The sequence below is a fragment of the Chrysemys picta genome, chromosome 4 (genome assembly GCF_011386835.1).
Source record: "Chrysemys picta bellii isolate R12L10 chromosome 4, ASM1138683v2, whole genome shotgun sequence".
In the NCBI taxonomy this organism is placed as follows: Eukaryota; Metazoa; Chordata; order Testudines; family Emydidae; genus Chrysemys; species Chrysemys picta.
In genome coordinates this window covers 108,383,860-108,411,345 of record NC_088794.1, presented here as the reverse complement: position 1 = coordinate 108,411,345, position 27,486 = coordinate 108,383,860, and the positions used below count along the sequence as shown (strand labels likewise).

The window sequence follows — 27,486 nt, the reverse complement described above, 5'->3', positions numbered from 1 at the left end:
GCGATTCATTCCTTGAGATTTCCCTGTTAGGTGGGTAATTCCAAATACTGCTATCATTATCAAAATTGATAGGTTCTGAGATCTCTGTTTTAATTTTGAGCACTGAGGCACTGTTTGGTGACGAGAGCAGCTGGGGCTGGTCCACCAAAGCTGAGTCAAGTCCATTTGGGCTTGAAGTGCTTGATAGCCTTCTGCGGGTCATGCTGCCTCCTTTCTGCTTTTTCCTCCTCTTCTTCCTCTTTTGATGTTTGCTGGAAGACTGGGCATTTACTTCCCCTCCACTATCTGAGTCCTTGGCGCTGTCTGACGTCAACGATTCACAGTTCTGCAACCGCAAGTCCGATTCACTCTCCACATAGCGCTCCACCTTGATCTGCATAGAACCAAGAGTACCAAAACTGTCCTCAGGGGCCTTTTGATTCTCAAAGTCAGAATTTTCAAAGCTGTCATCACTGTCCCTGCTGTCCTGGTTGCTGGAGCTGTTCCCATCATCATTACAGTTCATTTCGTTATCTGACTGATTCCCAGACTTCTTCCTATCAGATTCGGGATCTTCGCTGTTTTCTGATTGGTTTCCTTTGTCATCTGACTTTGAGTTCTCATTGTCCTCTGGAAGGAAAGAAAAGTGAAAAACACCATTAGCAACAGGAACATCAGATTAGAACTCCACTTGTCTACCTAAAATGAGATGTTATTGCCTGTAAAGTTTCTGGTAAAAGCATTCCTCTGAGGCTCAACTGAGGTGGGTTTTTCTGAGCTCTACATCCTCTGTTCTAGCAGCATCAAGCTTGAAGGGATTTGATTATCATTAATCCCCCGGATTCAGGACTGTCAGTGGCAATGGGCAAAAGTCTGGTGGTTTTGTCACTGGACTGCAGTTTCTGTAACAAGTGTGAGGGCACCTGTTTCAAATGGGATCCTTTGGTACATTCTCTTTAATGAGGACAATTCTGATAACTGACTGCAACTGGATTCCAGTTGTGTTCACTGAAGGGAGATGAACGATTCAGCTCTGGTGATGCACTCTCGAGATTTCTGTTTAGCATACATGTTCTTATAATGGGAGTAGGAGTGACGCAGTAGCATGATGAAGTGATAACCCACGCCCCTGATTCTCCTCTCACTTACTCGTGTTCTACACTGGCGTCATGTGGATTTCAATGGAGTTACTCTTGAGTTACTCCAGTGTGAGTGGAGAATCAGGTCCTCTGTTTATAAATCTGAATGAATACATCAGTTAAAACAATGTAGTTACATTGCCCTGCTGTGTGCCAATATTCCCTTGGAAGGTAAAAAAATAAAGCAGAAAAAAATAACTCCAGTGCAACAAATGGAGCTGCATCAATTTCTATCAGCTCAGGACCTGGTCCTGTCCTCCTCCTATTTCTTTTAACTTTATTTTATATTTACCTCATTTTTAACTGAATAAGATAAACACTCGAGTTCATTGGACTCAGGCAGCCAAGATCAGCTTTCAGAAAACGGACTGTTATCACACACTGTTTGAAAGGGTCATGAATGGCTTGAGGAGAACCCAGTCTGTGCAGAACAGTCAGAATTCTTTTCTTTGGAAATAAAAGACGTTTTTGTTTTCCCTCATCAGAGCCAAGAATTACCATTTTAAATTCTTTGCTCTGAGCAGGGGAAAAAAGGGCCAGTTTTTCTGTAAAGATTGGGTTCTCCCGGAGCCATGGCAATTCCAAACAGTTTGCCAGAAGCGGCTGAACAGCTGGGCTTGATGGGGATGTTAGCTGTTCAAAGCTTCAGGCTCTGTACATTTAATTCATTTAGAGTGGGTTTTTTTTAAATTAATAAGATACTAAAACTTTCTGTTATGAAAAAACAGCTTTTATTTCTACTTAAAGCCAAATCTCTTACCAAAAAAAAATTTAAAAAGAAAAGTTTTTTCCTTTTAAACTACTATTCCCATCTGGTAGAGTGACTTCAAAACCAAATGGCACCAAGTTTGTCTGCAGATTTAAAAACGTTTGGACTGAACTTACTGGTTTCAGCCAAGAAGGTCTTATGAACCTAGGCCTTTCTGTATTTTTGTTTAAGTCACATTAAGTGAACACAAAAGAACCCAAAACTGTTAAAAGTTTTGTCCTGGTTTCTAAGATGCATGCATCTATGCATCACTGAAGACAGCTCTCTTACTCTGTGCCAACCTCAGCAGTCATGAACATACATACACTTCTCAACTATAGAAACTCTGAGTGCACATGGTAAATGCACACTTTTCTCCACAGCTGTAGGGATAAAAAGCATTCTGAATGGCCGAAGAGATTTCAAATCACATGGACATAAAGCTTGTATGTTTGCCTAACATCTGACTGTAACTGTCAAACAGAACTGTCAAAAGAGAAAGGAGGAATAAGTGCAAAAGATGAGAGAACAAATGGCTGCTTAGTTAAAAAATAAAACATACAGGTCGTGATTCTCTTCTCACTTATACCTGATTTACAACAGTGTGTAACCAATGACTTCAGTGTATTTGTTCCTGATTTATACAGACATGAGAGAAGAATCAGGCCTACAGAATCATTTCTTGGACTAAAGACAATCCCTTGCAAAGAAACAAGCCAATCTGTACACCTACATATGGTAATTACGTGTACATCTACTGGGGAATAAATTAACAGGCTGAACACATTGCCATTCTTTAGGATTTTTTATTTATAGAATTAATTGAACCATACTCTCTAGTATTAAAACAAACAAAAAATCCCCAAAGAAAAGTAAAACTTACAAACAGGTGCTTTGAACCTGTGCAGTTCTAATACAATGTAATGCTTTTAATTTAAGAAAACACACAAATTTTGCAATCTTTACTGCCCCCTAGTGAAACAACTCAAGAAGCCTATTTATACAGCAAAGGGGGTGATAAACTTTGACGGTGTACATTTATGTTAGAAACACCTGACTACGCTTGACAGATAAGAACTGGAATCATATTCAGTGGTTACAATCTAAGCCCTTTGCACAAGGCATAATGCTTGCTCACAAACTCAGCTGGGGATTCAAATATTTAGATAAGTGTAATTCAACCAGGCACGCATGCACTAAGTAAATAGCAGATTATTCTGGGTCACTAAAAGATTTTGATATCTTTTAAAAACAGGATTTTGAGGTTTTAAGGTATTTTTTCTAAAGCTGAACCATCCATGAAAAATGTAAGATTTAGTGATAATCTGGAAATACAATCACTGACTTGGCTCTGAAGATACAAAAATATAAAATAAAAAAGTAAAGTAGTAGGAAAGCAGGATTGTTTATATTACCTGAGTTGTCCTTTGAGTCTGATTCAGAATCAGAGGTCTCTGAGGATTCTGAGGTTTTCTCTGGCAGATGAGGAAGTTGTGCAATATCCATCGGCGTATCCTTGTACTCTGGGTTACTAAAGAACAGAGAGCAAACAAACACAAATGGATGATTTGCCGTTTGATAGTTTTCCCTCTTTCCTTTATCAAATCTCAGGAGCAAAGAATGTAAATAGAGAGAAGAGAAGAGCAAACATGAAAACATACATGTTTTTCCTCAGTTCATCACAGCAGAATTTTTTGAAAGTTTCTTTTAATACTAAAATGGTAGTAAAATGCCTGATGTCCGCAAAATATCTGAGTTATACTCATAGCTAATTAGGTAGCCCTGACTGTCTGATATCTAAAAGCAAGTCTGGCTTGTGTAATCAATACCACAGTCTAATATCTAGAATTCTTTCCCATTACAATGATAATAGGGATGGGGGGGAGAGAGAGAGAGAGAGAGAGAGAGAGTTGATATCCTTTAAAACTTGTTTCTACACTACCTATGATGCTCACCACATTTATTCAGGTGACATTACACCATGCAATCCTTGTCATAGCTTTTGAATAGTTGTTTTCCTAAGGGCTATATTCTCCAGACCTTATGCTAGTAAATCTCACTTTGAAATTGCTGAGAATATTGCTCAATTAAGGACCAGAGAACCTGGTCACTGCTCAGATAGCTCTAAAGCTATTAGGGAAAAAAATTAACAACCTAAATATATGACAGATGCACACGTGCATGTTAGGATGCATATGTTAAGGATACAGAACTGTCAACACACCTATTATAATCATATCTTCATCTGCTCATGTGGTGTTCACCTGTGGCTTGTTAGCAAAGAACATGATTGCAATGTGGAAAAAGCCCCACTATCAGAGAGAGTCTTACAAAAAATATTTTTGTTCTGTTTTGTGCCTTTTTAAAATAGATTCCTTTTAAAATTAAAGGCAAGACCAGAAAAAGACACCTAGATAGACAAATATAGCACAGATTGTTTAAGAAAATATTAATTAGTGGATTTTTGAGTGGTTGATCATTCCTGTGTGATTCATATTCAGCCCAGTGGGTTACCAGATCTCCAATTCTGTACAGACAGAAGCAAGGGGAGGGTCCTGGGCTACTAAATGTGTCCAGAGCATTACAATTACAGAATACCTATATTAAATCTATTCTAGTAGACTGTGAAAATTCAATGTTGAAACATTCACAGGTGTTCTCCATTCTTACCTAGGATTGTCACCTTTGCAGATTTGTCCTGTGGGACAAAAAAGTGACATTATGCTGTTGCATCACAATGTGATGATGTTACTGTACATGGCCATGCCACAATGCAGCAGTGCACCACAAAACTTTCCTCCCTTCAAGCAAAAGAAATGGTGTGTGGGGGTGGGGTGGGGTGACTGCATGTTGTATAGGAATAAATAGTTGCTTAAACAAAAACAACTATTTTCTTGAACAAGAACATCAGCAATATCTAGCAACAGAATTAGTCTATTCGGAGCACAAATCGGACAGGCATCTGAACATACTTTCTCATGCATGAAAATATATATAAACCAGTGTTCTTGCTATTGCTAATATCAGAACTCTTTATGCCTTGCTCTGTCAATAAAATACTATTAATTGCTTGGATCTTGTTTGGGTCCCATTACTGGGAGTAATCTTTATTTAAAAATACACAAATTGTATGAAGGAGTTACCTTTCTCTAACAGAACACTGATAGGAATGAGGGAGAAAAATCAAGTTCTATGAGGAATCTTTAAGTAATGGTCAATTAGGCCCTCATCTTAATTAGTTACTAACAGAGTATCGGTCAGAAGACAGCAAATTTTTGTGGAACAGTTGTGGATCAGATTTATTTAGTGTCTGGATACCAGCAAATGCGAAAAAAGCATTGATTTATAATCCTAGTAAGATATTTATCGAGATTAGAAAACCAATACGCTATCTGGCATAGTTTGAAGCTCTGTTTAGGAGAAGCTTAGGGTCAGAAGGGCAAGCACGTGCTGCAGGTCAAGACTTGGGTGCTTTGACAGAGTTTTAGGAGCAACTAGTGCTGCACTCTGCTTCACTCTTGCAAGCTTGGCTATTTCCTCACTTTTGTAGATATCAATCATCCATCACGTTTTAAAGAAAAAAGTAAAGGAACGGTGCCAGATTATGAGAGATCCATGCTCACTCAGTCACACAAGGGCAGAAACGTGCCCCAAATCCTCCCGCCCTTACCCCCTCACTCCACTGCCATGCAAAGCTTCCACAATGTCAGAGGCCTGCGCTCCCTTAGGAATTGAATGCTCCTGGCTCCCAGCCTAGGGAATCAAGACTACTCGACTATCCGAGACTGTGGGTTCAGGCAGGCACAATCTCTACAATGATCCTTGGCTATGGCATAAAAGTCACAATCTAGCCCTTAGACATCACTTTGAACTTTCCCTACATCACTCCTGGAACAAAGGGAACATAATAAGCCACGGCAAGTAACTTACTTACAAGTAGAGCTGACCAGAGAATGACAATTCTGTTTTGCTACAACTTCTGAGGTTTCCAAATTTATTTTTATTAGAATGAAAAAAATAACCCCAAACTCCTTCCAAATGTTTTTGCAAAATGGAACTTTGTGAAAACTGTTTTAGAATGAAAAAGGTCAAGTTTTCGATTAGGGGTTTCTCTCTCTGTGACCAGAGAGTCCATCTTGGACCTTAGAAACCATTCAGTTGAAAATGTACTCAAAATCAATGAGTACAACTGAAATGTTTTGGCTTCGACAACATAGTATATTTTGACAATAAAAAAGTTGTGTCAAAAATGTTTCAACCAGTTTTACTTAACAGGCTTCTTCTGCATTTATTAATTTTTTTCCATCTTTCAAGGTGAGTACTGCCTTAATGCCTGTCATCGCAAGAAGGCATATTGGAATGAAGATCACCTTTCCAAGAGACATGTCTGTAATGTCCCAGGAAGATCGCCTGACCAGGATTTTGCAATAACCAAAGAAATCACTGCTTAAAAATCCATCACAGGTTTTATAACAAGCCCAGTGCATGGTGGGCCAGGTCTTTGGGAGTTTCAGCTAGTGCTGGGTAGAATTCCAGGCAATGGAGGCCTGCAAATAAAACTGATGGAGGGTTACTGTAATATGAACATAGCGTAATAATTCAAGAAGTTCCCAGTAACCTGAGACGTGACAGACGTCTTAATAAACTTCCACCAGAAGGAGCTAGTTCTGAGCATGAACAGATGAGAAAGCTCATCTCATATTAACTTTCTGTAGTTGCCATTGTGTGTTTTTTACTCTATATCTTTCAATGTGAGTCAAGTAACAGAGACAGAAATTCAAATAAAGGAAGTGACTGAAACTTATACCTAAGAAGGTAATTGACCCAGATGATATTCTTCTCATTTGCGTTCTTGGCATTGATAGCTATGGTAGCACTGGACTGTATCCAGATGTACCCTCCATTCTTCTGCATCCAGCGGTAATATTTAGTTACACACTGACCCTTATTCAGCACTGGGAAGAAAACAAAAAGGACAATAAATATTGTGTGTTAGTATCTTAGTAAAATAATGTTCATCTCTACAATCTCCAATGTACAGAAACGGAACACACTTGGCCCCTTTTGTATGTTCAATGCCAAATGCCAGTAAGATGACAAATAAGTTCAACTATTTACTAGTGCATTAGTGGAGAAACATGGGCTACTATCTTTTGGAATAAGTCTTTAATCAGTTTTTGGCAGCTCCAGTGTCAGAGGAAGAGCAAAAAGGACTACAAATCTCTCTGGCCCACAAAATACCTAATGCTGCCTGGATATTTTCAGTGCATTTGACAACAAATTGTAAAAATATGTAATTTATTCATTGCTCCCAGGTAGAACTCTTTGAGATTCTGGATATTTGAAAGGTTTGGGAAAATACTCTACCCTGTTCTTTGATCATTTCTCCTTATTGCAGGAGATATCAACTACTGAACTTATATATCTGTTTCTTTTGATCTTGTCAAACAGAATTTACAGTTCTCAGATGAACCAAATCTCCATTGGTCAGCAGGGGGAAGGTCTTGGGAGACTTTGCTTAATACTGGAGCAAAATAAATCTACCAACAGATTGTGAAAGAAACTGTGGCCTAAGGGAGGTGTGGAATTGACTTTTGGTTAGAGTCAAGCAGAGTGACAGCTCTCTGCAGGACCTGAAATATAACCAGGAATGGAGAAGAAGTAAAAACAATCAGTAATATGAAACCGAGATATCAGATGCCCACAGAAAGAGAGCTTAAAAATACAGAAGTTTAAAATAATTCTCTAACCACACTGTTACCAAGTTAAAATTGCTTTGATTTGTATCTGATTATTTCTGTACTAAAAAGAAGACTGAGATGCTTATCTTTCATGGAAATAAAATACTTTACACTGGCATTATTTTAAAGAATGCCTAGAATATATACATCTGGATATTATTACTCCAGTGCATACTCTGCTTGTCTGTATTTTCAGTTAATCCCAGGAAGCTTTGCACACTAGAGGGCAGTGTGCATTCATACACACCTTCTGCTTTTGGCATGTCCTTGTCTCCGTCTGCTAAAATGAAAAACCTCTAACTGCTGTAATAAATTTGGCTAAATTAGCTGCTAAATGGTTATCTCAAGTAATATGTATTTGCATTAATCATTTTGCTCTAAACCAGAACAAGCCAGAGTCCTAAAGATGTAGTAAATTCATATTGTCCATTTAATTACGGCTAATAAGTGCTTCATATACAATAGTTTCATGAAGTACATTTTGATTTTTTGGAGGGGAGGCGGAAGAAAAAAGTCACTTTGGAAAATGCTGTTGAAGTTCCTACTATAGAGTCACAAATGACACGTCTGCGCTTTCAAGTTAACCAAATGTATATTCCCCAAATTATCTATATGTCTCTATCTGTATTTAAACCCATATAATTATACATCTAAAGAGAAAAATACACACACACATACTTGCACATCTTACTTCAACTCAAAAAACGTTAAAGTATTAAATTTTTAAAAAGTTAAAATAGGGGTATGTCTGACATTCCTCTGTAATATCAGCAAATATTTGCAATTTGAGTTATGACATTTTGTAAACAAGCTAAAGTTGCCTACACTTCTGCATTTATTTCCAATAGGAGGCTCCTTCAGGTTCCCCACATTTTGTTTTTGTATTCAAGTGTAAGTTTCAAGCTTTCTGCTATGGTGATTCATAGGATACAAAACTGCATGGTGAAGCAGAAAGCAGGTAAAATACTAACTACTTACTATACAGCTTTTCTGTCAAACCATTGTTGCATGCAACTTGAGACAGCAATTTTATGCAAATTATCCCAGCTTTGTAATTGTTATTAGTTATGTTCTGAGGTGAGAACTCAGGGAGGAAATGGGAAAAAAACATCGCTTAAAGTTTTACTTTGTTAAAATTTTCCATTTCACTAAAATAGTAAATTCCAAGGTATCCTTGTCAATGGCTGCTGATGAAATTCATATCCCTGGAAGGCTGGAAAATTAAGACCATACAGGTGTATGGAAGATAGAGTGAAATCTATCTAAACTTGTAAATAATAATGAATTGATTACCTTCCATTTCTATAGCAGCTTCCATGTGAAGACCTCAACATGCTTTAAAAATATTAAAGAATTAAGTCTCACAAATACCCTCACAGCTTGGCTTTTATAGATTGGAAACCGAGGCAGTAGGAGGTTCAGTGATTTGCCCAAGATTGTATAGGAATTCTGTGGCAGAGCCAGATCTCTCAGCCCTTTCTGTCCCGTTCCTGAACCACAACACCTTTCTTTTGCTGGGTACTGGTTGTTTGTACCACTCAGAAAGTCTGAATCATGAGCAGAATGGGGCTTATTTGCCTCTTCATTTCAAAACTATGGACAAAAAGGGCAAAATTAGAGCCTTACAAAAACCACACCTTGATATGAAGAGGTGTTTGCCTTTCCAAAACTTTCAGCATACAGAAGAGAACTCAGTGCACTGCAGTCACATGCAAACCTTTCTGACTTTTCCAGAGCTCAGGCACCAGCACTGCTGTGCTGAGAGGAGACTGCTATGAATATGAAGAGTATTTGGGACACTGTCATGAAAATGAGCCTTCCAAGTAGCCCACCTAGTTTGAGAATTCCTACTGTATCCCCAGCACCTTCTCCACTCCAGGATTTGGCCAGGCCCGGCACGTAACCATAAACACCTGCTTCTTTTTCATCTGCAAATGTTTCATATGAGAGATTTGTAGACATTAAGAGCATATACTGAAAGAAAGACCAGGATGCAGGGTAAAGATCCTTTCTCTATAGAGTGTCACTGGAAAACCAGCAGGATTTAAACTGTGCCACAGAGTGCTAGATTTTAGGTCGTACAGGTTCTTTCAAGTTCATTAGATTCCCCCATACCCAATTTGAACAATATTTCTGTAGCCTGTAAATAAGAGCCATGCATTTGATGAGACAGAAAGCAGAAAGCATTGAAACATCTATTGGTCTATGTTATTTTGCAGCTGTTGTTTTCCCTAGGTTTAGATTTAGAAACCAGATGATGATATTGAGGAAATGTGTAACACATTTTAAATTAGAACACCAGTTTTGGAAGTAAAAATGAAAAACTGATTTAACTAATTAGTAACTGAATCATTACTGATCTAAGTCCTTTTTTTTTTTAAGTTTTGCCTTTTCAGAAACAGAGGGAATTAATTACCAAATTAATGAATTTGAGAATAAGTAAAAATAAATAAATAAAATTTCACCCAAACCTAAACTGTGGCCGGAAAGTTATATGTAGTTAAAAGCAAAAAAGTTATGGGCTACATGTTTAAGCTTAACATAAACATTTGAAAAAGTAACCTTATTTGGTCCAAGTGGTGGGTCCAATTCTACAGTCTTTATCTAGATAAAGGCCTCATTGAGGACTAGGATTAAGCCCTATATTTCTGTACATTGACAAAGTCTAAATAGTTTTAAATATGGATTTTCTATTTACTAGTTTAAAATGTGCATGTAGTGCCTGATCCTGCAAACACTGAAGCATGTGTGTAATTTTACTGATGCGAAAATCTAAAGGACTGGTCACTTGAGTCAATGAGACAGCTCACACGAGTAAAGTTACATGTGCTTAATTTTTTGCAGGATTGGGTCCAGATGATGTATTGTCTTGTTGGAAGAGCTCAACAAATGACCCTTCTCTTAAAGGCTGCTTCTTCTTTGCCTGTATACACATAACTCTCTTTGATATTAATGGGAGTTACACAAATGTGGGAGAGAGAGGAAAAAACCTTTTGGGGATAACATAAATTGTAGAGAAATGATGGTAAATCTTGGATCATCCTTTTAGCATTAGATTTTGGCTTAATAATTGGCATAAAGAATTTTACAATAGGGAAATCATCAGTGTCAATGTGGACAGTGGAATGGAAACCCCCCCCTCCCCACAAAGTGTGTGTGTGGGGCAAATAATAAAAGTTTAATTAAAAGAAAATTAAAAAGTGCTAATGTTTTATGACCTTTATACCAGATATACATTTCTGTTCCTTAAAATGGTGGATGCTAAATTTTACTGAAATTTGTTTAAATGCTATCTAGTTATTTGGACTGAGCTCAGTAGTTAGCATGGACGTAATGTACAGTAATGTTTCACAAAGAATTTTAAAAAATCTGACCCTAATTTCTCTAAGTACAAATATATTGATATGTACACAGCTCCCAACAGAGGGATTTCAGTTTTGCTTGGAGTTTTGCACACAGCAATGTACTTGTAGTGAAATGGGGGCAGGGTGGGGGGGAACAGGGGGAATAGGTTAGTATTCTTTGCAGGAACATAATTTTGTTATCAAATCAAAATAAATCAGTACAAAGTTGTCTTCAGAAATGTGGTTTAAAAAAACAAAAACAAAAACTTGGTTTTTTTCCCTATAAGGATGTTCTGAGAAATCAAAGCCAAAGCTTTTAAATAGTGAGTGAATTGTATTTTAAAAGAAGGAAGTAGTCTAATTCAGTTTGAAGAGGAGATGAAGAAATCATATATCAAAAGTAGCCTTTTATGGAATCTTCTTACAAAGGAACATTTTACTAGTGTGCTTATGCATTTAAAAATGACAGTAAATTGTGTATTCAGGTAAGTATGGAGTAAATAGGAAATGATGAGATCATCATACAGTTAACACTGCGTATTCATACAGCCTCACAAAGAGGCTTATTATAATCGGGGAAAATATCGAGGCTAAATCTGCAGTGGTCGTCACCCTCCTCCTTGGGATACTTTAATCAATAACTGTGTAGTATTGATGCTGAAGTCCTTCTGCTTAAACTCATAAAAATATTTTTAATGTATTGCAGGGGAAGAAAACTGTACTTAACACCACAGTTGGATGCTTAGCTGTAGCCACCAGTTCTCTTTCTACATTCACAAAACTGGCAGACGAAACATGAAAAGGAATACTGACTCTTTAATCTCCACTTCTCCACCTAAGGCCCAAGGCAAGCTGACAGGGTAACTTCATTCTGGAAACAGAGTTTTTTTTTTTAAAAAAAGTCTGGATTACTTTTTCTTCTGCTTTTGAAAACTGTGGGCTATAGGGGAATGAACCTGGCATAGACTTAAAACAAGAACAAGTTTCTTTATCTGAAAAGTTGCAGTCCTTGATGCTTACAGGAAGGTCATTTTCAAAACCCACAGGGAAAATAGCATCACAGCCAGAAAGAGTGCATTAAGTGCCTTATTTGCTTGAAACAGAGACAGTTTTTCATTTATAACTGCTCATAGGATCAACTGAGTCTTTGATGCTGTAGAGACTTTTCTATAGATTTTGCAATTAGTTAGTTAGATGTTTTAAATAGTAGGCATCCACAAATTGGTTTTTAGCAATAAAAAAAAGCACTGAGCAATATTTAGCAAAGTTAAATGATGTTTGATACTTAAACTGAGTTATGGGCTAGAGGATGGAAGACCTGTATATGCTCTATGATCAACCACATATATCTACGTAATTCTCCCCAAACAATTTGATTTACTATCTAATACCCAGGGGTGGGGTGGGGGTGGGGGAAGTGTGCAAGGAATGCTTACAGATGCATTCTCTGCACGCCAGGCTAAAGGATAATGCAGCCTGCATAGGGAAGAATTCTGCCTCTCTTGTGTTTGATCCCCCTGGGGTCATGAGGTCCCCCTGGGGTCATGTGGCTCCACACTCCCAACACTAAATGGCACAATTTGGCCCTCAGCAATTTGTAATCTCACAAGAGATTCCCCCTTCCCCAAAATAGGTTTACAGTGGATTAAGAAAACAGCAGTTCAGTAAGGCTTTTTAAAAAATGCATTACCCTTCTTCCTCACGGCATGACAAGAGAATGCAGCGAAGGGCTAGAAATGTCTCTTTTCTGTGTTGTACAGCACCTAGCATAATGGGGCCCTAATCTTGATTGAGGCTTTCAGTTGCTATCACAATATAAATATTTGCTAAGAGAAATAACAGCTGGTACAGTAGGAACTCTCTAAAACTACGGGCATAATTTCCAAAGGCAGAGGGAACTGACAGTTTGTGTTTTGAAAAGAAAATTCTGGCTTGATAATACCCAAATTCCCATCCAACTGCTTGGTTCATCTGTAATAAATCTTTTAAACCTATACAAATTTAATTCTAAAAATGTTAAGATGTGGCCATCAATCTGTTATTTGCTGCCACACTAAGGGATACTGTCTTTTCTTGATTCATGGGGAAGTTACACATTTAAATCCCTGTGAAACTAGATGAAAGTAAGGATAAGCAACTCTGTACAGATAAAATAAAAGCTAAACCAAACCTTTTCTCAAAGCTTGAACCAAAACTTTTAGGAGGGTTGAAAATATTTATTTATCTTTTTTAAAACAGTTTTTCACTTTTCGGCTGCTCTTTGTTTTCTGGTTATGGAAGGAGCTAAAGTTAGAGACTGGCCAGATCCAAACTTTGGAGAAATTTGATCCTGATTAGTTTCCAAACTTTGTGGCTCAGGTCCATTTCTAGCCAAAATATTGTGAGAACAGTCTCTCACTCTATGTATCTAGCCAAACAACTAACTTGAAATACTGGAAATTCCACACAAAGGTTTGGGTACTTATCCTAACTGATTCAAACCCTGAACCTCTGAGAACCATTCCTACAGATTTAGAGATTTTGATCTCATTTAAATCCAGAGTATCTCAATTGAGTTAATGGAGACATTTTGGTTTACACCAGTTTAAATGAGATCAGAATTTAGCTTTCAGTTCATGGTACCAGTTCAAAAATGTAGAAAAACGGCAAAACTTTTCTCGTTATAAATTAAGATATAGATATGCAACCACACACTGAGACTTACAATATGTGTATCAGAATTCTATCCTATTGCTTCAGGTTTTAGGAGAAATAAATGTTGTAGTGCCCGAAGACATTAATTTACTGCCTAGCATCCAGAGCCATTTATTTAATTTAATTTATTTATTTACTTTTGACATTATCTCCTTTTAAGTGCTTCACTTAGATGAGAATGTTTCTTGGGCACTATTTGATTGCAGGAAAATTCATTCTGTTTGCTTGTATGCCTCTGAACATGGCTTAGTCTCTCTTCATGTGATCTTGTCTGCTCGGATGAACTATTGTTGAAGAGCAAATTTGCTGGATAACACCTTAAACTAAAACATTTATGATGAAGTTGGAGTCAAGCAGAGATGTTTTATAAACTGAGAAGGAATAATGAATGGAAATGAATGTACAGACCTACATTCTTCTAAATGATGAATGTGGTTGTTAATAAACTGGATTGAATAGTGAATACTCAATTATTTAGGTTTCTGTAAACTTTTCTCGTTTCTCATGATTGTCAGGCTTGCCTGGATTTTTAAAACTTTAATCTTGCCATAAAGTGGCTCCCCATTTCCTATTGCTGAAACTGTCCTTTAGAAACCCAAACTTGCTCTGCGCACCACTTCAGACGTAGCTTCCATTAACGGTAATGAAACGTATGCACCCAAACTCAGAGGAAAATATACAGTATTGTATTGTAAAGTTCCAGATCTAAATTCTGTTCTCAGCTACCACCATGCAACTTGAGTAGAGAAATTAGGTCTTGGTTGCTAAAGCAGCTTAAGTTCCCTCCCCCTGCCCACTAATATTAATGTCTGCCATACAACATTGCTTGCAAAAATAAAGATTTGCGAACTTAACCCTCTGTGACAAATATGTGTATAAAATGTACACAGCTATATCAGATACTGATGGCAGGGCAGATGGAAGCTTCACAAAAGCTAGTTCACTGATGAATGTAAGACAGCAGACTAGCAGACGTTTAAATATATATATTTTTCAACCACACTGATTGAAGGTAAGACGGTTTAAGGGAAAGTATGGGTCTTTCACATCTGGGACCAGAGTCCATGTTCAGGTTGAGATAGTGAGTGACATGAATTTAGTTATTTCAGCTCAGTCCCCAGAGGAAAAGAATCCATATCATACCACCTCTACACTTACTGTAGTATGTGGTACACTTACTATGGCTGTTCTTTTGTTTATCCCAAATGAACGCAATCCCCCCCTTTAACCAACACACCGCATCATGCCACATTTTGCAGAAAATTTCCGTAAGATTTTTTTTGAAAGATTATTGTTATTTTTTTTAGATTAAATTACTTGTGCCTCTAAAAAGAAGTTTCCTTATTATTAGGACCCTACCAATTTCACGGTCATAGGTATTTTAAAAATAATAAATTTTATGATTTCAGATATTTACATCTGAAATTTCACAGTGATGTAACTGTGGGGGTCCTGACTCAAAAGGGGTTGGGTGGGGATCACAAAGTTATTGTGTGTGTGTGTGTGTGTGGGGGGGGGGGTGTCACCGAATTGCCACCCTTACATCTGTGCTGCCTTCAGAGCTGGGTGGCCGGAGAGCAGCGGCTGCTGGCTGAGAGCCCCGCTCTTAAGGCAGCACAGTTGCCAGCAGCAGCGCAGAAGTACGGATGGCATGATGTGGTATTGCCACCCTTACTTCTGTGCTGCTGCCTTCAGAGCTGGGCCCTCGGTTAGCAGCTGCCATTCTCCAGCCGGCCAGCTCTGAAGGCAGCACAGAAGTAAGGATAGCAATACCGCAACCCCCCCTACAATAACCTTGCAACCATCCCACAACTCCTTTTTGGGTTGGGACCCCCAGTTTGAGAAACGCTGATGTCCCCTGTGAAATCTGTATAATATAGGGTAGATTTCAACAGAGGAGACCAGATTTCACAGTCTCTGACACATTTTTCATGACTGTGAATTTGGTAGGATCCTACTTATTACCATGAGTCTATTGCTGCAACTCTCAGGGAATGAAAAAGCAGCACTAATTTTAAAAATCTCTAAAAAGTAAATAAAATAGCTTGTCAATAAGTCAGGATGCTATTATCTTAAGGACCAATATCTTGCAACCTTCTAGGGTTAAGAACAAATGCTTTGTATATTTGGAAGGGAGATTCTCAGTTTCCCAATGAGTTACAGACCTGGTTGCCTGGTTTGTAAGTTATCAGACCTTAAAAATGATATTGGTCCAGAACTGGCCAAATTACTCATGAGAGACAAAGCCACAACTGATTTGTACCAGTCCTCCCAAACAAGTGCCAACAAGACCTATTTGCCACACCATCATGAATTTGTTATAGGCTACATCATATTTTACAGAACTACTTTAGAGAGTTCATATTTTTATTGTTACTATTTTTATATCGTTTCACCTGTAAAGCCAGTCTCCCTTAATACCACGGGTTCAACTATCCAGCCTAGGAAAGAAGAACACTTATCACTAATAGATGGGCTAAAACTCCTTTTCTAACTGTTTTGGTCACAAGATAATGAATATTAAACCTGTCACTAGCCAGGACTGAACATTGTCCATTCTGTATCTCAGACCAGTGTAATTTGGGAGGAAAATTCAGCAATTAGGGAAAAACAGAAAACAGTTTTGTGGCAAGGACTCCCAGACCCCCAAAATCTTTTTAAAATGCCATCTGATTGAAGTGGCTCAGAGGTCTGGAATGTTAGGAAACAGTCACAGTAGAAATGGTTTTGTGGCCAGAGTGCAGGTGAAGTTGTAAGAGATGCACAATAAATGCTGTCATTCACATGGCTGTGCAATTTAATGTGGTTCTGCAGTTTATCACAAGCATACACCTCTCCAATAACCAGTTTTGCAGAAACACTCCAAAATATAAATTCACCTTTGGTCTGGAAAATTTCAGCTAAAAGAAATTTTTTTTAAGATGATTAAGAGCAACTGAAAAAGCAGTGAGGTTCTGAATAGAAGTCAGAATTAGAGGGTTCATTACAGAAACTGCTGTAATAAGTAGCAGAAACATAGTCAATATTGCATGCACGTTTTTAATGTAAAATGGGGCAAAAGTTTGGGTGTAAATTTCACTTGTCTAATGGGCAGGGATATGACCATATTGCAGTGATGTCACAGGAGAACTCTACTCTTCTTTCAAGTCCAAATGCCCTGCAGAGACGGTGTTGCAGGCAGAATTCAAACAATGCCTCCCCAAGGTTTTGATAATGCAGTTGGCCAATCTACCAGACTTTCTTCCCCTTGTCTTCTTTTGCAGTTTTCATTTTTATGAGAAATTACTGAATACAGCTAAATATACAGTTCAGTATTCCCTTTGTTTCAGTGGCTAATGACAAATGCATGGAGGACATCTTGTGTTGCCTAGGCTGGCAGGGCATTTACATTGATTGATGCTCTGCTGTGAAAAAAAATGAGCTATGAAGGAATTACAATGGAAAGTCTACAAACTGAAATGGGGATGTACTAATTAGCGCTGCATTAAACAGTTGGATTTGATTTGGAGATGAAATAGCATTAGGAGTGAATTTACAGGGTTATTGATGCAAACTATATTTTAGGCATCATGCGACATAACTGTATATCACTTTGCTGAAAAAGACAAAAAATTACTATCAAGAAACAGCAGGTTCAGGTTCAGCAATCTAATGGCTTAAAGACACTAGAGGTTTAGCCTTGTAGAGTCCTCTGTTTTATTTACCATTTAAAAGAGCTGATGCTGCTGGTAAGCTAAAAAAAAGAAATATTTTGTCCCACAGCACACAATGAGCCTACGAAACTCATTGCCACAAGATATCATTAAAGGCAAGTGTTTATCAGCATTCAAAAGATAATTGGATATTTACATTTATACCACCAAGAATTTTGGAAGGGATATAAATCCTCATGTTCCGTGACTTAAGCCAACTACTAACTCATGGAGGCTAGGAAAAAAATATTCTTCTCCATGGGCAGCTTATCCCATAGCTGCCTACTGCAGAGTTTCTTGCACCTCTCTCTAAAGCAGATGGCACCGGCCAGTGTGAGAAACAGGATACTGGACTAGATGGACCAATGCTCTGATCTCATATGGCAATCCCAATTAAACCTGTGCCTGAGACAAAAATAACAGCTCCTGGATCTCAGAGGTAGTGCACTCAGCAGTAGCTACTGCTATGACCTTTAAGAACATGTAGTAGCATGTGCTTCCTTTGCCTTGCACCAGCTCACTTGTGCAAATGAGGGGCTCCCACAGCTCAGTGTTTTTAGCTATGCCAACTGCACCAGACTCCTGTCTCTTCTGCTTGTGTAACCTCCTTAGGCTACAGAAGCAGAAGACATAGGAGTCTGGTGCAGGGATTGCTTGGCTCTGCAGCAAGGGCACCCTATCATTTTACTTGTGCCCCTACAGGGCTAGGAAGGATGGTCTTGTGCTTAAGGCTAAGGAACCAGGAGATCTGGAATCCACTCCTGTCTCTGCCACAGACTTCCTGTGCGATCTTGGGCAAATCACTTAGGGTGGGATTCACAAAAGCACTTAGGTGCCTAAGTCTGGGTTTTGCTGCTGAAGTCCCAGTTTTAGGCTCCACTGGGATCCACAAAACTCCTGCTGAACACTGTCGGTGCCTAAACTCACTTGGTGCCTAAATTTTCAGGGTAAAAGCTATCTGGGTGTGTAAGTTGCTGCCTCGGCATGTGCATCGCTGTCTCGCTGTTGGCATCTGGACACCTCTCTCCTGCTTAAGTCCCAGAATGATCCACAAAGCAGGGAAGATGGAGGTTTGACCCTGGGGCCCAAACCAATAGGCATGTACTCAGAGGTTGCCTACAGATCAAGTCACATCTGAAACCTAGTCAGATGAGGAGCAGCAGGAGGTGGTGCCCACCGTATCACTTTTAGCCCAGTGGTTAGTGCACTCAACTGGGATGTGGGAAACCCAGATTCCATTCCTCTGCTAGGAGGAGAAAGGATTTGAACAGGAGTCTCCCACCTCCCAGGAGAGTGCTCTAACTACTGAGTTACAGGATAGTCTGTATCTCTGTCTCTCCTGTTGAAGCTGTTTTGCGGTGCATAAAAAAGTAAAGAGTAATTTGAGCAATAGAACTTGCCCCTGGGTCTCCCACCACCCAGGTAGGTCCCTAACCACCAGCTATAGAGCCATTCTCATTCTTTCTCTCTGTGGCCCAATGGAATAGCTCTGTGCTTCAGTTACTTATCTGTAAAATGGGCAAAATATTTTGCTACAAGGGTGTTGCCAGAATAAATTCATTAATGTCTGCATGGTGCTCAGATATTGTGATGATGGCTTCCATACCTAGACAGACAGAATCTAGACACTAACTTCAAATAATTACAGAAATATGTGATTTGAGCTATGTAATGATACCAGCTTAGAAGTAATTACGAGGGAGTAAGATTGCAAAACAAAAACTGTTTTTGTGTTAAAACCAGACATAGCTTTAATTTTTTTTCAATACAAAAACAAATCTGTTTTCGTTATATGCTCTCTTTTACCAGTCACTTAATTTGATCTCCATTTCCCCTTATCTCTCATTCCTTCTGATTGCTACGTCACCACCATTTCCAGCCAAAAAGGCATGCTTGAGTCACTTCCTTAAGTAGATGACCATATCAGCCTATGGTTTGGACAAGCAGGTTACTATGCAAACAGTTAGGCAGTCCACCATCTTTGCACTGCCTATAAACCAAAATGTACTACACTGCCATCAGACTGTCAAGGCTGGCTTGGTTTAAGGATTAGCTAAACATCAGACATTCTATCACATTAATTTAGAATCAATCTTGCTTCTTAGTGATGATAATAAACTTGTACAAAAAGGAGATTCATTTGTATATTTTAGCATTTTACTTCAGTCACAGAATGCAAAAACCTAACATTGGAATCAGTTTGATTTTTTTTTTTTTGTGATTGAAGATATTAAGCACTACAAGAGCATTGAAATTTCGATCTGATTAGGATCAAAATTTCTCAGGATCAAAACACTTCTTTTTTTCCCCCTACAGTTTTACTAATTGTGTGCTACTTGACATTGTGGAGTTATTCCACAGCATGATGGCAAACTATGTGAAGTGTATTTTACTGTTAGGAATTATCAACTCATTCTATTTGTTTTTCATGTGTTTGAGGTTATTAAGAGAACCAAAAATTATAACTGATGTGCGTGAGTTAAAAGGGTTAGTTCAATTGCAGCTGGTAGGCTAAATCACTAAGCAATATTTTGTATGCCAATAGGAATTTCTTATTGAAGAAGCACAAAGAAATCATGAATATATAACTGATTTTAAAGCAGACTGAGGGACAAGATTCTTTGAAAAACAGAGGAGTGGTGAACAAGGTAAATGTGGAGTGGTTTATTTTCAGAAAACCTGGATTATTCCAACTACTAGAAACCAGATAAAAGTAGATCAGAGAGAATGCTACCAAACGTATTCATCAGAGACCTTTGCTTTATGGGAAATGAACTGCCCTTGCTCACTGTTTCTGAGGAATTGTATTTCTTATAAATCAAATCATGAAGAAATAGGATGACGTTTTGCCAAGCAAAAGCTGAGGATGACAAGTATCTTTTTTGTCAGTGTCAGGTTTCTGAATTTAGACCTCAATTAGGATCCCAAAATGAAAAAGCACTTATTATATACCAATATATACAATGCTTGTGACAGTGTTCTTACAAGCAATATATTCATTTTCAAATTCCAGTACATTGTCCTACATTTGTCCAAGAGTATATTCATGGCTTCCTCCAGAGGTCTTGACTTTTCTATATCCTGTCTGGTTTCCCAGCCAGAAAGTACTTGATGTAACTGTTCAGTGAACATCATTAATTTTTTCAATTAATTGGGGACATATGCCTCAGCAGTATGTGACATCCATTCATTCTTAACAACAAACAGACTTCTTGAATCAGAACGGGGCAGTAGCAAGCATCAGTGCAATAAGAGTGGCAAGTGAAGAAAATCACATGGTAAAGTGCTACGCACTAGAGAGCAGTGGGTGTCAAATTATCTTTGTCCCACTTTGTTCTCATTGTTTCAAAGCATACTGTATACTGGGGACAGTATAAAACCAGACTCAAGAGTAATTGTATTCATTTGGGCCCCCAGCTCTAAGGCCATAGAGGGTCTCCAGGCATTGGAGCAGGTGTAATTCCACTGAGCAGGGGCCCAGGAGTCGGGTAGCGGGGGAATGTGCAGGAACTGAATTGAGCTCCCTTCACATGACATGCCTCTGTCGGTGCTCCCTGCAGGCACAGGTGTTGTCAGAGGATCCACAGCTACGAGGATCCTCCTGTCCTTTTCACAAGACTCAGGGTGAATTGGACAATGGGGGCACTCCTGCAGCCTCAGGACTTTAGTAGCAGATACAAGGCAGCCCCAGAGACCGGAAGTGGAAGATTCCTCTTATCCTCCTCCATGCATCTTCTTACTGCACACTAAGGCTGGGAGCTAGTGGCTGGATTTGAGCCTCACTGGACCTGTAACTCTACGGTGGCTGGGAAGTTTTAAGTCTAGAAGTGTTTTTAATGTATGTAATGAGGAACTGCATATTTCTTACAGATAACACAACCCCTTTTCTGGCCCCGGAACTGAAAGTATGTCATATGTACATCATCTATCATGAATCTGTCTTTACCATACAGCCCCAGTTTTTCAAAGCAGCCACTAAAATTGCACCAACGTGTATTATTTCATTTGTTCATTATTATGTGTACAAAAATCTGAGAGTTGTGCATCTAAATTAGCTTGTTAGATTCCTATCTACCCAATTTGTACAAGCAAAAGTACTTTGTCTGCACAAAGCTACATTTTTGCATGGAGATAAACTTACATGTGAAAGCCTCAGGAATCATTTTTCAGGCTGCACTGAGATCCTTTTGACTATTTAGCCCATAAATATTGTGTTTTATTAAAATATATAATAGTAATGGTAATAGGTATGTATACTGTATGTGAGTAGTATGTTACAGATACCTAACAATAGAATTGGTTTTGAATGCAAATCTAGAAAGATTACACATTTCCTGGAGAGGGTGGGCTTATTACTTATGTTATACATTTAGGGCTCTGTACCACAAGCAGCTGTTGTGAAAACTAACAGATATTTTTAAAAAGGAAGTACCTGAGGACAACAGGGATTTTTATGAGTTTTATCAAAAGTTCAGTGATCCATTAACTCCCCTGTTGTTGAGTGCCCTTAACCACTCATATGAGGAAAGGCTACTGCCTGGAACTCTGAATAATGCTTCTATAATCTTATTAAGGAAAGCCGGCATAGAGCCAGTAGAATGTGGTTGCTAGAGGCCTGTGTCACTTATAAATTATGTCTGAAAATTATTAGTGAAAATGCTGGCGACTCAGTTGCATTATCCCAGCTAATACACCCTGATCGGGTGAGGTTTATGAATAGGAGTTTGCCAGCAAAGAATACAAAGAAAATGTTAAATGTGATACAACAAGTAATATCAATTAGTGAACTAGTGGCAGTTTTTGCAATAGATGCAGAAAAAGTATGTGACAAAATCAAATGGGATTTTTTCTACACAGTTAAGTACTATGAGATGGATACTCACTCGTTAGTTTAATTGTTACACAAAGCACTGGGGTATCTGTGAAAAAACCATCATCAGAAAGTTCAATGGAACAAAACGGGGATAATATCCCCATATCTCATTTTTAAAAAAGATATTGAGCCACTGATTCAACAATTGTGGAATCACTGGGATGTAGTGTGCTGTGGAAGTAAAAGCAGGCTTATGCGTAGATAGCGTGTTAGTATTCTTTTATTAGAGGAAATCCAGCAGTTTGTTTCGAACTCTAACAATATGTGCACTATACCAGCTTCCAGCAGTGCTAATGGAGTTCTCAGAATACAGTCTGATACAAAATCATAGAAATTTCGGATTGGAAGGGGCCTTAATAGGTCATTTAGTTCAGTCCCCTACATTGAGGCAGGACTAAAAATTATCTAGACCATCCCTAACAGATGTTTGTCTGACCTGTTCTTAAAAACCTCCAATGATGGAGATTCCACAACCTTCCTAGAAAATTTGTTCCAGTGGCTAATTACCCTCATAGTTAGGAAACTTTTCCTAATGTCTAACCTAAATCTCCCTTGCTGCAATTTAAGCCCGTTGCTTCTTGTCCTGTCCTCAGTGGATAAGGAGAACAATTTATCATTCTCCTCTTTATAACAACGTTTTACATACTGTAAGACTCATATTATGTCCCCCCGAGTCTTCTCTCCTCCAACTAAACAAACCCAATTTTTCAATCTTTTCTTGGAGGTCATGTTTTCTAGACCTTTAATCATTTTTTGTCCAGATCTTTTCCAAATTGTGGTGACCTGAACTGGACACACTCTAATTGAGACCTTATGAGTACTAAGTAGAGTGGAAAAACTACTTCTCACCACTTGATTACAATACTCCTGCTCATACATCCCAGAAGGATGTCCACTTTTTTCTGCAACAGTATTAGATAGTTGATTCATATTTAGTTTGTGATCCACTGCAACCTCCAGATCCTTTCTGCAGTATTCCTTCCTATGCAGTCATTTCTCATTTTGTATGTGTGCAGTTGCTTATTCCTTCCTAATTGGAGTACTTTGCATTTGTTCTTACTGAACTGCATGCTATATATTTCAGACCATTTCTCCAGTTTCTCAAGATCATTTTGAATTCTAATCCTGTCCTCCAAAGCGCTACCAACCCCTTCCAGCTTGGTATCGTCTGCAAACTTTATAAGTGTACTCTCTGTGCTGTTATCAAAATCATTTATAAAGATATTGAATAGAAGCAGACCCAGGACAGATTCCTGAGGGACACCACTCTATATGCCCTTCCAGCTTGAGTGTGAACCATTGATAAATACTCTCTGAATACAGGTTTCAGCCAGTTGTGCATCCACCTTATAATACTTTATCTAGGCTATATTTCCCTAGTTTGCTTATGAGAAGGTAATATGAGACAGTATCAAAAGGCTTACTACAGTCAACATCAACAGAGGGTCCTGTGGCACCTTTAAGACTATCAGAAGTATTAGAGCATAAGCTTTCGTGGGTGAATGCCCACTTCATCAGACTGTCTGATGAAGTGGGTATTCACCCACGAAAGCTTATGCTCTAATACTTCTGTTAGTCTTAAAGGTGCCACAGGACCCTCTGTTGCTTTTTACAGATTCAGACTAACACGGCTACCCCTCTGTTACAGTCAACATATATCACATCTACTGCTTCCCCCATCCACTAGGCTTTTTACCCTGTCAAAGAAGGATATTAGGTTGGTTTGACGTGATTTGTTCGCAACAAATTCATGCTGTTGCTTATCATCTTATTATCTTTTAGATGCTTATAAACTGATTGTTTGATTATTTGCTCCATTATCTTTTTCAGAACTGAAGTTAAGCTAATGTCTATAATTCCTGGGTTGTCCTTATTCCCCTTTTTATAGATGGGTACTGGAATCTCTCCTATCCTCCACAAGTTCTCAAAGGTAATCACTAATGACTCAGAGATCTCTTCAGCCAGATCCTTAAATATTCTAGGATGTATTTAGTCAGGCCCTGCCAACACGAAGACATCTAACTTGTCAAAGTAAGTCTGACCTTGTTCTTTCCCTATTTTAGCCTCAGTTCCTACTCCATTTACATTGATATTTGCTATGTTAGTTGTCTGATCACTGCTAACCTTTTTGGTGAAAACTGAAACAAAAAAGGCATTTAACATTTTTGTCATTGGTGTTTTTTCTGTTATTGTCTTTCCCTCCGCATTGAGTAATGGGCCTAACCTGCCCTTGGTCTTCCTTTTGCTTCTCATGTACTTGTAAAATGTTTTCTGGTAACCCTTTATGTCCTTAGCTAGTTTAATCTCATTTTGTGCCTTGGCCTTTCTATTTTTCTTCCTACATGCTTGTGTTGGATTTTTTCATATTCATCTTTGTAATTTGACCTAGTTTTTACTTTTTATATGCCTCTTTTTAGAATTTCAAGTTGTTGAAGATCTCCTGGTTAAGCCAGGGTGGTCACTTACCTTACTTCCTATCTTTCCTATGCAGTGGGATAGTTTGCTCTTGTGACCTTAATAATGTCTCTTAAAAAAAACTGCCAACTGTCCTTAAATCTTTTTTCCCTTAGACTTGCTTCCTATAGGATCTTACCTACCAATTCACTTAGTTTGCCAAGCTCTGCCTTCTTGAAGTCCATTGTCTTTATTCTGCTGTTTTCCCTCCTAGCATTCTTTAGAATCATGGACTCTATCATTTCACGATCACTTTCACCCAAGCTGCCTTCCACCTTAAATGGACACATTATTACTTTCCTTCCCCAATTCTTTACAAATGCACCAAATATTAATAAACATAAACCTCCCCCCCCAAAAGTCAATAGGACTTTTGCAATTTACTTCAATGGAGGCAGGATTTCATCCCTATATTTTTGTTCTGTTAGGCCTTCTTCAAATGGTCACTGAAGTCAATTGGAGTTTTTCCTTTGACTGCAACTGACTTTGCATAAGGGCAAAACAGTTTTCATACAAAAGACTGTTGCTGTTATAGACCTGAAGACCTTCTGCACTGTTCTTCTTCTGTTCACATTCAAAAGGCTGCTTTTGACTTCTTTTATTTGAAATAGTGCTAAAGCTTTTCAAAAGTTACTAATGGTCCACTATGAAATGATTTTACCATCAACAATCTTCCTGAATATTTTGTGGGTTTTGTGCAACATTTTTTTCCTTAAACAACTTGCTCATTTTCTTCTCTGGTGTCTCTGCATAACCTGGAATTGAAGGGTGGATGTACCAATCTTCCTAGTTCTGCCTTTTCTATTTTATTGTCAGTGCACATCCAGAATTCGCCCAATACACCTCTACCTCGATATAACGCTGTCCTCGGGAGCCAAAAAATCTTACCGTGTTATAGGTGAAACTGTGTTATATTGAACTTGCTTTGATCCACCGGAGTGCACAGCCCCGCCCCCCCGGAGCACTGCTTTACCGCGTTATATCCGAATTCGTGTTATATTGGGTCGCATTATATCGAGGTAGCAGTGTAGTAGTTTTACTTTCCCTTTATTTATGTTTACTATTGGAGGATCTGCACTTGAACTCTGAGTTTCTGCATGTTCTAACCTTTTTCCACTTTTCTCTTTTGTAAGTCTACCAAGAATTTCCTGTTTCAGAGTAGCAGCCATGTTAGTCTGTATCCGCAAAAAGAACAGGAGTACTTGTGGCACCTTAGAGACTAACAAATTTATTTGAGCATAAGCTTTCGTGGGCTACAGCCCACTTCATCGGATGCATGTAGTGGAAAATACAGTAGGAAGATATATATATATGAGAACATGAAACAATGGGTGTTACTATACACACTATAAGGAGAGTGATCAGTTAAGGTGAGCTTTTATCAGCAGGAGAGAAAAAGAACTGTTTGTAGTGGTAATGAAAACGGCCCATTTCCAGCAATTGACAAGGAGATATGAGGAACGGGGGTGGGGGTGGAGGAGAGGGAATAAGCATGGGAAAATAGTTTTACTGTGTGTAATGGCCCATCCACTCCCAGTCTTTGTTCAAGCCTAATTTAATGGTGTCCAATTTGCAAATTAATTCCAATTCAGCAGTCTCTCATTGGAGTCTGTTTTTTGAATTTTTGTTGTTGTAATATTGCGACTTTTAGGTCTGTAATCGAGTGGCCAGGGAGGTTGAAGTGTTCTCCAACTTGTTTTTGAATGTTATAATTCTTGAAGTCTGATTTGTGTCCATTTATTCTTTTATGTAGAGACTGTCTGGTTTGGCCAATGTACATGGCAGAGGGGCATTGCTGGCACATGATGGCATATATCACATTGGTAGATGTGCAGGTGAACGAGCCTCTGATAGTGCGGCTGATGTGATTAGGTCCTATGAGGGTATCCTGTAATTTCCTGTAATTTCTGAAGCTCTTTTTCAAGTATTCACTTTTTTTTAGTTTGCAACCCCTTGAAGTCTTGATTCTGTTTTATCATAAAAAGCAACAGAGGGTCCTGTGGCACCTTTAAGACTAACAGAGGTATTGGGAGCATAAGCTTTCGTGGGTACGAGCCTCACTTCTTCAGATGCAAGTAATGGAAATCTCCAGAGGCAGGTATAAATCAGTATGGAGATAACGAGGTTAGTTCAATCAGGGAGGGTGAGGTGCTCTGCTAGCAGTTGAGGTGTGAACACCAAGGGAGGAGAAACTGCTTCTGTAGTTGGATAGCCATTCACAGTCTTTGTTTAATCCTGATCTGATGGTGTCAAATTTGCAAATGAACTGGAGCTCAGTAGTTTCTCTTTGGAGTCTGGTCCTGAAGTTTTTTTGCTGTAAGATGGCTACCTTTACATCTGCTATTGTGTGGCCAGGGAGGTTGAAGTGTTCTCCTACAGGTTTTTGTATATTGCCATTCCTGATACCTGACTTGTGTCCATTTATCCTCTTGCGTAGTGACTGTCCAGTTTGGCCAATGTACATAGCAGAGGGACACTGCTGGCACATGATGGCATATATAACATTGGTGGACGTGCAGGTGAATGAGCCGGTGATGTTGTAGCTGATCTGGTTAGGTCCTGTGATGGTGTTGCTGGTGTAGATGTGGGCAGAGTTGGCATCGAGGTTTGTTGCATGGGTTGGTTCCTGAGTTACAGTTGTTATGGTGCGTCTCCTCCCTTGGTGTTCACACCTCAACTGCTAGCAGAGTATCTCATCCTCCCTGACTGAACTAACCTCATTATCTCCATACTGATTTATACCTGCCTCTGGAGATTTACATTACTTGCAGCTGAAGAAGTGAGGTTCTTTTTACAGACTCAGACTAACACGGCTACCCCTC

General features: G+C 38.7%; 1 protein-coding gene across 11 annotated transcripts in view; it reads right to left on the bottom strand.

Annotated features, from left to right (window-relative positions):
* The window catches only part of NPAS3 (neuronal PAS domain protein 3), an 801,528-nt gene that overhangs the window by 3,639 nt on the left and 770,403 nt on the right, over positions 1-27,486 (bottom strand). For all 11 annotated transcript variants that reach the window (XM_065595458.1, XM_065595453.1, XM_065595454.1 and 8 more), the window contains 3 exons: positions 6,674-6,821; positions 3,282-3,397; positions 1-609 (listed from right to left, as the gene is read on the bottom strand). The exon at positions 1-609 is cut by the window's left edge and continues 3,639 nt beyond it. In XM_065595458.1, the coding sequence (XP_065451530.1) occupies positions 1-609; positions 3,282-3,397; positions 6,674-6,821 (873 nt within the window). The remainder of the gene's footprint in view (positions 610-3,281; positions 3,398-6,673; positions 6,822-27,486) is intronic.